The 12,021-nt window shown below is 34.7% G+C and overlaps 1 protein-coding gene across 1 annotated transcript in view; it reads left to right on the forward strand.

Moving 5' to 3' along the window:
• LOC145691595 (uncharacterized) overlaps positions 1-11,251 on the forward strand; it is a 72,477-nt gene extending 61,226 nt beyond the window's left edge. The window contains exons 2-3 of the mRNA XM_081766998.1: positions 2,012-2,063; positions 10,983-11,251. Of these exons, the coding sequence (XP_081623124.1) occupies positions 2,012-2,063; positions 10,983-11,218 (288 nt within the window). The 3' untranslated portion in view covers positions 11,219-11,251. The remainder of the gene's footprint in view (positions 1-2,011; positions 2,064-10,982) is intronic.
• The last annotated feature ends 770 nt before the right edge of the window (positions 11,252-12,021 follow it).

The following is a 12,021-nucleotide window of genomic DNA, read 5'->3' on the forward strand; positions in this document are numbered from 1 at the left end:
TCAATAAGTTTCTGCACACAAATATTTCAGTAAAAGAGGAAAATTTATTCAAACTTTCTGAATACCTATTTATGGGCGAAATTTGGTTCCCTTGGAACTTTTTAAGAGTTTGAAGGGCCACCATTTTGAACATTTTCATCTGATTATTCTGGTTAACGAACTCATCAAGATATTTCAACAATTAATGTTTGTGCCAAGTTTCGTCTCAATCCGCTGAAAATTAGGGTGGTTATGGCATTCACAAATAGCGTTATATATATACAAATAGATAGATAAATAGACACACAGAGGGAGAGAGAAAAAGTGTTTTTCTCCCTTCCCGCACCTGTGGTGCGTCAGAGCTAAACCTGGCCCCTTTGCAAAACGTATTGACGAGCCTAACCTAAACACAAGCCTCTTACTTGCTAACGTAGAAATTGTATTTTTAGTAACCATGAGTATGGTCGACTTCCATGTTTTTCCTTTTACTTTTTGCAGCTACTTCGGAACGTTCAATTTTTATTCTTTACTAATTGCAAATGGCGTTTATATTCAAAATATGAGGAATTTTGGTGGCATTTGTTCGGATATTCTTCTCTTTCGAAATGAAGACAAGAACAAAAGCAATACGTAAAGACAAAAAGTATTATCAGTACTAAACATTACCAATAATAATTGCTACGAAAAACTAAATACGACCTCTTTTACCATCTCTCATGAGTTGTATGTATTATTAACAAAAATTTTAAAAACTGTCCTTGCCGAGGATTCGAACTTGCGTCCTTTAATTTTGTAAGCCAGTACCTTAACAACTACACCAAGGTCATAGCATGGTAATCGTTTAGTTGTCGGCGTATTTGTGGTATTTGTATTTTATGTTCCCACTTCGACAATTTTTACTCTTTTTTCGTAAGTTTAACAGCTGTTTCTGGCTTTCTCTTTCGGTGTCGTCCTTTATTTACACTATGCACTATTCGTATTCACAGCTTGTGCCCCTCTGCACTGTCTTATTCAGATTAAGCTTTTCCTTTTGCCCCTCAGTAGACATTTGATTGATTTAATTCTCATACTCTCCACGGATGGAGCGCAGGAATGCCAGACTCGAAAAATAGGTGTACATTTACTTTCCTGACAGATCATACTTCCAGTATTTTTTCGATTTTCTGTACGGTTCGGTATTTTTGATCTTATGGTTTTCGGTATAGTTCGGTATGTCGGTATGGTTCGATATTTCCGTTTGGTTCTTTATTTTCAGTATGGTTTTGTAATTTGGCATAACATTAGTTGAAATTTTTCGGCCTATCGATATTTGGATTTTACAGTTCTACGGAAGCGCGACCATGTGGAACCTAGAGGAACTGTGTAAGCGTGAATTCTGTCCTACAAAACGTCTTAGAACATATGGCTCGACGATAATTGCATTTCTTCATTAAATACATTATATAAGTAATGTTCGTTTCATATTTGAATTCGAACGTTACAATTTCAATATTCGAATAATTTTAGTAGCAGTACTTCATTTCTCCTTGTCCCATATAGTATTAAATAATAATAATAATAATAATAATAATAATAATAATAATAATAATAATAATAATAATAATAATAATAATAATAATAATAATAATAATAACAACAACCTCACAAACAACGAGATGCAATATCTTAATATGTAAGACAATTAAAAATAAAAGTAGTAATTGTTTTTGTTGTAGTAGTAGTAGATAAAAATGAAGCAAAAGAAAATTAAATTAAATTCGGGTTCTATTTTCTATTGAAGTTCGTGTTGGTTAGTCTATTTCTCAATAATTGTTTAATATTTGATGTTTGTTCTGAGCTTAGAAGGAAAGACTAACATTCAAAATTTAAAGAAACATTAAAACTAATGGAAAACTATATTAAATTCATTATTGCTAAATATCAATGCAAACAATATTGTGCATAAAACATTTAAACTTAAGAAGATATTTTTCTCGTATGAATATGCCTGTCTATTCTACTGGCAAAAATAATGTTATGTTTTTACTTTAAGCTTGGCACAACATTACCGATTGCAGCAGATGAGGAGGAGGTAAAACAATCAGGTAAACAGTGTATTTTCTTATCTTTACTTGTAAATGTTGTTAATTACATTGTACGTTTTAAGCTTTTTTTTTTTTTTTTTTTTGGAGTTTATACAACTCCGAGGATATGAAGGACGAGATTCTACCAACGTTGACTCTGGCCCCGAACTGTAGCATAAACTCGATGCATTTGGCAAGTCAAGAGATCATCATGAAAGTTCAACCCGCACTGAATAGCCCATTCCTCACCAAAAAAAGTTGCATTATAGCATCATGCTATGGGTTTTCAGGCCCGTAGCCAGCGCAAAAACTTAGGGTGGGGAGCTCAGCTGAAGTTAAGGGGAGCCCGATCCAACCATATGATAGTTCATCACCATATTATAGTTCTTTTTCAAGCATACTGTAAAACTTTTAGAGGGCCAGCAAAAATTTAGGGGGCCCGGCCCCCTAGATCCCCCTGGATACGGGCCTGTTGGTTTTGTTTCAACCTGAATTTTGAATTGTGGTGCTTACCAGGGATACCCGTAGAATTTTTCCCAAATTAAAATGAAAGACCGGTACACAGAGCAACTACGGATATTCACACACTTTGTTGCAGTCATAAACAAAATATTAATAGTAAATAACGTAAAACAACAATTATTTACACATGTTCCATAATTTTATTAACAACATTAAATATATTGAAGTACAATCTAATTCAATATAAATACGCATATCTCCAGAGTCCCACAAAGTAATAAATTACATATAATCTCACAAAAAAATTTGATGCAATATCCTAATAAGAAACACTATTAAAGCAATGTGGACTTTGTGGTGGACAAATACCATGCTCGTGGGTTTTCTCGGGTTCTTCCGTTTCCTCCCACTTCCTTTATTCCACCATTTCATTCATTTCTCATCATCACCGTCTCCTTTAGCCTAACAGGCATAATCGTGGGACGTAAAACTTAAAGATTTTTCAAAGACTATTAAAAATAGAAGTAGTAATAGTATTAGTAGTAGTGGTAGAAAGATAAAAGCAAGAAAATTAAATTGTGTGAGCAGGGGTAAAAGTGGGTCTGAAAAGGTAGGGGACGCATGACTTCACGCCGTTCCCCTTGTCTATATTTACCCATTGTAATTTTTTAAGGAATTGGGGAGACGCCATAGATATTTCATGGAAGTGGGAGGATGATGTCCCCCGCGTTCCTCCCTCACCTTTACCCCTGTGTGTCAGTAATACATGAGTAAATAAATCTAGTCGTTTAACATTTGGAAAAACTGGACTTTCGCAAATACAGAAGGAGCAATTGCACCATTGCCTCACCGTGCGGGTGACCATGTGCTTAAATGTTGCGCTGCCAATGTCCTACATTGATGCAATCACCGACCGCGAAGGGACCGCAACGAGTCGTGAAGCCTGGGCATTGCACGAATCATAAAATTGCTTTCCGTCACGTTTAGCAACAACAAACGTTACAAAGGCGACAATATTTATTCCCAACCATTCCGAATCAAATGTAAAATTTGTTCTGCTTTTCAAGTCGCACTATTCCTTTCACAATGCACAGGAGTCAAGAAATCAGTTATAATATTGGGAATGAATTACAAATCGTATTCATACGAATCCTATTGGAGAAACTGTTAACTCTCCTATGACCTTGGGGTCAATATGACCCCAAGGGACACATATTTCTTAAATAATTACTTTCTACGATGTTTTCAGTTACTGATTATTTTGGTATTCCTAGACCTAGTATAGTTCTTTATATAATGCAAATATTAAAAGTTAATAATTATTTTAAATAACAGTGTTAAATAAAAAGGTAACACATCAGACCTTGGGGTCATATTGACCTCAATGTTTAATATTATATATTTACTACTATTTTGTTTTACTTTTCCACGATGTTTTCGGTTACTCATTGCTTTTTGTACTCCTCGACTTACAAAGGACGTATGCGAACAGTGACAGCTAGATATTTATGAAAATTAGTACCTCGACTAATTGTTGATCGCTAATCATGGTGGTAATAGACAATCAGTGAAATACCTTGTTTATCCGCTACGTATAAAACGTATACCAATCAGTGACCGGTTGAAACTGTGCCAAGTTATACCCAAAAAATCAAAAATGTATGCAGGTAACCTGATACCTGCGGAAGTGGAACACATGACCAAGAACATGGCAGTAGTGTGACACAAGCAGTGTTGCTATCCCAACACAAACTTATAGTTTTTTCAAATAGAACGTATACCATTTTATAGCACTAAAACAATTTACATAAAAAGTGAAAGAAAATAAGCAAAAGGTGGGTTATCAGTGTTGCCAAATAAGGGTTAAAAGGTTTAAAAGTTGGAAAATTATGGTGTCCATACAATGAAATGAACAAATTTAGAAAAACAAGACTGCAGAAGGAACAAACGTACAGTTGGGAGTAAACTACAACATGCACAGCATCCAATGACTAACAGGCCTAGTACGTCATATCGAGTGTGCGGTTAGGGTGAGCAATGTCCGTATTTTGCCATACTATCTATGGATTTTCTGTTGAATGTATTGGTGTATTATGTTAAAATATTTTGTGCCTGTATATTACTGGTAACCAGAATGCAGTCTGTTTCATCTTCATCGTTGTCTCAACCTTTCCTATACTCTCGGCTGACACCTATCACAGGGCATTAGTCTTTGCGAATCGATTCTGACGTACTTTATTCCCACATGTTACCTTTCGTGCCACAGCTTCTCTGTATTCTTTTTAGGCGCTACACCATCGTTTCTGCGGTTTGGAAGGTATGCAAAATTTTATGCAGTGTTGTAACCCAAAGACAGTTCGTTTTATAGCTTTCGGGAACGGTTCGAGATATAGACACCACACAAACGCCATTGGAATTGGTGCGCTACAGCAAGACTTCCTGTTCACATTTCCTCATTATGGTTCACGGGACTTCTGCTTTCTACGGCTAGGGATGCGCTCGAGTCGAGTCGAGACAGAATTTTCCTGACAAAATTCGAGTCGAGACACAGCTCTTCCAATAGAAATATATATATATTTCGAGTCGAGACATCACTTTTACAGCACATTTTCGAGACGAGACAGTCTCAAATCTTGTCTCGTGCGCATCCCTATCTACGGCTACTCTAGCATATGCCCTTTTTTGGATTAATCCTGTATGAAGCCCGTTAGTCAGTGAATGTTGTCCATGCTGTATTTTACTCTCTATTGTACATTTGTTCCTTCTGTAGTCTTGTTGTTGTACGTTTGTTCGTTTTTCTGCGCATACCCCATAATTTCTCAACTTTAGAGCCTCATATGCCTATTATTTGGCAACATAGATAACCCACCTTTTGCTTATTTTCTTTCACGTTTTATGCCAATTGCTTTAATAACATAAAATGGTATAGTTCTATTCGAAAAACTATAAGTTTGTGTTGAGATGGCAACACTGCGAGTGTCACAAACTGCAGTGTTCTCTCCCGTAGATATCAGGTTACCTGCATACATTTTCCATTTTCTGCCTTTTTCCCGTCGTTTTTCGAGTATAACTCGGCACAGCCTCACCCGGTCACTGGTTGGTATATACAGACACATAGCAGGTAAATAAGGCATTTCCGCACCAAGTGACTATCGCCACGATGATTGGCGATCCACAATTAGTCCGGGTATCAATTTTCGTAAATATTTAGCTGTCACGGTTCGCATACGTCCCTTGTTAGTCTATCTTTATACAATCCAAAATAATAGTAATAAAGTCATAATAGAAGTTATTATTTTTAGTAACGTTGTTAAATTAAAAGGTAACACATCAGACCTTGGGGTCATATTGACCACAATACCTAATATTGTATTTTTGCTATTATTCATTATTATTATACCCTATTATTATTATTATTATTATTATTATTATTATTATTATTATTATTATTATTATTAAGCCACTCTAAGACACTAGAATAACTCTTACTTCGTCTATCTTTCATGTTTGCATGTCCTTATCAAAAATTAAACAATTAGGGTCAAATAGACCCCAAGGAGGGACGTGTGTCTATATTTGAAGGACCATACGAGTGTTAAACTATTTATCGTCTTTCATTGTCCGCTTTTATTAAAATCACCGCTTTCTCTCACTTGTTTTATAGTATCAATCAATATCAAAGTGTGACTAATGAGTCGAATATTACGTTTCAATAAACATAAAAATGATAAATAAGTATACGTTAATAAGTTTCATAAAAGCTGGACTCACTAGTGCAGTTAAAATGAACAACAGAAAAAAGATGAGGGAGAGAGAAATCACAAATGAACGAGTGTGTACTTGAATACTACTCCAATAGAATAGAGTTTGTTCTATTTATTTATTTAAATTTACATACCGGTATTGTATGCATTTTGAGATCTTAATTTATAACAGGCATGCCATACCAGTTCGTATCTGCATTTTACACATTGTTAGAAATTACATAAAAAAAAAACTTTTAAATGGTAGACTTTAAGTAAAAATCCACTATTTGATTCTTTTTGTGTATGGTTTGCATTTGCAGTTATATACCTTGCTTACGTAAAACTAAAAGTAGTGTTGATTCTTGAGGGAAATCACAACACTTATAATTTTAAAATTTATCACTAGATGCTAAGGGGCTAAAAAGCTTACCTACTTACTAATTCTTCTATAAAGCTTATGGGGGGCATGGTGGCTCAGTGGTAGCGCGTTTATGTCTGTTGTGTAGGGTTCTTGGTTAGATTCCCGTCCAAGTAAGTTTGCGGTCGACATTATCGTGTCAATGGGTTTTCTCCGACTACTCTCATTTCCTCCCGCATTTTCATTCCAGCAATCTTTCTATCATCATTCACTTGCTTCAATCATCCGTTTCTCTTAGCCTAAAGTGCATAAACGTGGGACGTTAAACTTAAATAATTTAATTTCAATTGTTGTACACAGCTTTCTTCCCTTAACTAACTAACTCTATGTAGAGATGCAAGGGCTCGGAAAAAAACCGGCTTTTTGGAAAAAAAACTCGGTTTTTTCTGCTTTGTTTTTTTGCTTCGGAAATTTTGGGCTTTTTTCAAAATACTGCTTTAAATTAATAAAACAGACTTTGTATCGCTTCTCTATAACACAAAAAATCATTTAATTAGTGGTTGATGCTGATAATAATATAAAACATCGAAAATAAACTATGAATTTCGAAAAAATATTTCAAACAATTTTTCTTCAACATATTTACATTATGAATTCCACAGGATTAACCAATGTATATAATAAGAACTTTTTAACCTCCTATATACAAAAGTAAGCAGAATTGGCAAGAACCGTGGTTGTTTTTGAAAATGCCAAAAACCAGTTTTGGGGGGATGTTTAAACCAGGCTTTTTTGACTTAGATTTTTTGCTTTATGTATTTATATTACATATTCACAGAAACAGCCTAAGTTTGTTTCGCCTTGATGTTATTATGCAACAGCGGGGTTATGCCGGAAGAACTCCCATAAGCTCAAAGAAGTGCGGTCAGTAAATTTCTTAAGTTGAGAATCTCCCGCCCTAGCCATTGGGAAAATCCCGTCATTACTTGAAATGTAAGACAATAACGGGAAAATCCTGTTATTGCTTTGCATGTAAAATTTAAAGGTCAACGTACCATAATCAGTACGCTAAAACTGAGGTATTAAATTACAAATTTAGTACCGGTACGTAGATATCATTGAAAGTCCAATCCAAGCTAATGTTGGAAGCTACGTAGGCAATCGATAAATTTTGCCAATTTCTAAGCAATATTGGCTTCTTTATAAAACAACATGCATTTAGGCAGATAGAATTATACAATTTGGTTTGTTTCGTATATTTAGGCTTAACATCCTTACGAAATACCGAAGTTATCAAGGAGAAGACTTTCGCTTAAACTGACATCCGAACCGCTACTTGGGTTACGCATGAAAGAAGGATTGTGGTTCGACCGAGAATTGAACATGGGACACCTTGATTAAAAGGTGAAAGGGAAATAAAACTATTGCAGGTGGTTTGATATCTGGAAACGTTACCATGAAGTTCACACGATTCGCATTTTTCATTCTTTTTATTTTTGTGGTTTAAACCAGTTATTAAAAAAAAGTTGGTGTAAATCAGACAACCCTAAAAGTAAACACTTCTTTTTAAAGAATACACAAATAACTAGCAAAATAGTATGTAGTATTTTTACTTCAAAATATTCCATACCCTCTTTTTGAAACAAAATAAGATTAAAATAAAACATAAGAGAAATACTTAGATTTATATGATACACTTAAAAGCTGCACATCTAGAGCTTTTGGTTCTGTATATTCTTGAAATTCTACAGTTAAGTTTTATAGAACCACCATCACAGTTTACCCAATCCTCAAGTTTTCTGAATTTTTAACAAGAGGGATTCAACATATCATTACGGAACTCCCCCCCCCCAAAAAAAGACTACGGAATATATTTAAGTTAAGCTAAATACAACTGCACAACAAACATGACTGAGTGATTAGCTTTTGCGCTTCTATCGGGAAGTCCGGGATTCAACCAGCATTCGACCATTCTGACAAAGCTTTTCTTGATTCCATCTGTGAATGTAGAAATAGTGCGTGTACTGTGAGTTGGGCGACTTCCTTTTTTATTGTTTTTAAATCGTTATTATTACTAATTACCAGCAGTGACGGTTTTGCGAAGGTTAGGGGGGCGGTCTTTCGGACTGAAGCCCGTTCCCCAAAGTTACGGAATGTCTGCAACAAACGAAATATTTATTATTTATGCCTTTACTCATAAACTTTAAGCTCCCGTCAAATAAAAATTACGAATGTTTAAAAAAACTAAACATTAGTAAGAAACCCTTCCCAAAATACTTTTCTAAATCCGCCACTGATTCTCAGTATAAAATGATTTTTAAAGTTGTATCCGGAAGATTATTGCTAAACATATAAACGAAACGAAATATTAGTTATGCCTGTACTCATAAACTTCAAGCACTTCCCAAATAAAATTAGGACTTTTTAGGAAACGAAACAATCAGAAAAAACCCTCCTAAAGTACTTTTCAAAATCCGCTACTGATTATTTGTATAAATTGGTATTCAAGGTTGTGTCCGGAAAATTATTGCTAAATCACTTCACAGCTACAGTATAACAGAAATGTGGGAGTACGGTTTGACGGATATATTGAAAAACGTACGCTTTGACGGATAAATATAAAAACGAGCAAGTTTAACTTTTGCGCTAGAAGCTAGAGTACTAAAAGCTCTTAGAAATGAAACACAGATGACAAACTAGAGAAGTAAAAAGATGTCGATAACTCAAAAGTTAAATAGCCTCTAAAATTACCCTCAAATACTACATTCTTCATGTTAGCTTTAATTCCTAAAACATGTGCTCCATCCATCTTGATGATGAATTTCAGAGCGAAATATCACATTCAGGTCATGGAATTCTTATCTAACTATAGAATAGGGTCTATACTATAAGAAAGCTATTTAGATAGAAAAATCATGAAGTTGAAAAAAAGTCAAAATTTCCAAAATTCTCGTTTTTTTCCCAAAAAAGCCGGCTTTTTATGTGAAAAAAACCATCGATTCAAAAAAGCCGGCTTTTTTTGCATCTCTAACTCTATGGCTTATGGAACCCGGAGGTTCAATGCCACGTTCACAAAAGCTCTCCACTGACTTCTATCCTTAGCTAACTGCATCCAGTTTCTACGTTGTATTCCAATCTCTGCGAGATCCATCTTAATATTGTCCTCCCATCTGCGCCTAGGTCTTCCTAATGGTCGTTTTCTGATTGGTCTTCCAGTCAAGACTTTGAAAGCGTTTCTACTTTCTTCCATTCTAGCTACATGACCCGCCCACCTAAGCCTCCTAGATTTGATGACCCTAACAATGTTGGGTAAACCGTATAAACTATGTAGTTCCTCGTTATGAAGTTTCCGCCATTCCCCATTTCCGTTCCTCTTAGGTCCGAATATTCGTCTCAGGATCTTGTTCTCAAATACTTTCAGTCTATGTTCTTCCCTCAGAGTAAGTGACCATGTTTCGCAGCCATACAAAACAACATGCATGATTATCGTTTTGTATATTTTAAGCTTCAAATTCCTCGACAGAATTCGCGACGACAAGAGATTTTGAACCGAATAGTAACACGAATTCCCTGCTTTTAGTCGACATTTAATTTCTTCGTGGATATGATTTTCGTCTGTTAATATTGATCCTAGATATTTGAAACTATCCACTTTATCAAAAGTATTTTTTAATATTTTAACGCATCTATAATTTGCTGTATTACGGTCCCGACGCACTTCCATGTATTTAGTTTTCTTCTTCATTTAACTTGTAGGATAAATTTTAAAATTTTTGCAACGTGACTTCCCTCAAAAGCCACCACTAACTCAAGTAAGCAGAGCAAAATTGTGGTTTTGGTAATATTCTGCTACTTACACACAACGAAGATTAAATAAAAATAATGCAATTTAAGTGCTCAATTTAAATCTTTCTGTTTTATAATCCTGTTGCCAAGACTATTAATGTTTTATTGAGCTCTGTGTGACCAACATATTTGTTTACCATTTTTTTCTTCCTTCCAGCGACTTAGTTTGCTATCTATTCTGATGCTGCTGCGACAAAACCGAATAATATTTGCTCCCACTTTAAAAATATTAAAATACAATTCTCTTATGTAGGGATACAAGCAGTGTTTTAACTGACGTAATTTTAATTTTAATTTTACTAGGCAGTGTTTAACGATCATCAAGTGATGTAGATTCGAGCAAATTCTTACTGAAAAGATTGTAATCTTACTTCAATTTGTTAATATCTTAATCGGATTTTCGTGCATACGTGGTAGTATTATAAAAGATGTATAACATTGAGTTTTTATTATTATTTAAAACATCACTAACATATTGCTCATATTTTGTTATATGCTCATTCCGGTGACACATCTTAACCTATGAAGATTTAAGTAAACGAGAAACTCACGAGGACGAGAACAGTGAGCTGAAAGGAACGAACGGTGACTCTAACGATTTTCCCGACTACATCAATAGCCTCAATCCAGATGACGATGACTTAGCCCACTGCTTCTACAATTGGGGAGGAGGGGAACCTCCAAGTGAGGAGCAGATGAGGATGGCAAGGAGGAGGGCCAAGAAAATGAGACAGATGATGATGAAGATGATGAAAATGGGGTAAAAAGAAAACTGCTCTTTTGTACACGTTATTTGTAACGAATATTTCAAATAAAAAAAATGTGTCTTTAATTAATTCAACTTAATTCACATGATTTACCTTTGTATTAAACTAGGTCTCTTTACTATACATACAACGTCACAGTAAATGAAATACAATTTGTTGAAAATTAAGAAGCTTCTAGCACTGTGGTTTTCATCTTTACATACGATTTATCCATTATAATAACGTTGATTAATCATAATCCGCCTTATGCATTGTCGTTTTGACCTATGATTAGCGTCATATTAAAGGCCTGACTACTGCAGGAAGCATATGTTAATCGAACTCTTTAGTATGGCACTAATCACGAGTCAGGACGAATCTACATAAGCCCCAATGCTATTTCCCTTTTTCTAGTTTCTTTCCACCATACATTTCTCTATGTTCCTCCAAATAGGTTAAAACTTCTTATCAAGCAGTAGTCTAACCATTCTTGTTCTCTTTGTAATTTACTTTGAATATTATTTTTTACTATTATTCATAATACTTCCTCACTGATTTCAGGCTTTTATCAACTAGTTTTTTTTTTTGCTTATTTTCGCTAATATGCATATTTCGCAGGTTATTTCTAGTCAATTCTCATTTGATTTTCAGAATGTCTTCTTTTCTGTCCAACACAGCACAACACTGCACTAGAAATATTTGAAGAGCGTTAATTTTTAGGTTTGGAAAACCATTTCAAACTAACCATGACAAATTATACATAGCCTATAATCATTAAATCTTTCGTATTATTTCTGATGTACTTTTCATGTGACAAAATG

This window comes from Thermobia domestica, chromosome 8, assembly GCF_964235325.1.
Source record: "Thermobia domestica chromosome 8, izTheDome1.hap1.1, whole genome shotgun sequence".
NCBI lineage: Eukaryota > Metazoa > Arthropoda > Insecta > Zygentoma > Lepismatidae > Thermobia > Thermobia domestica.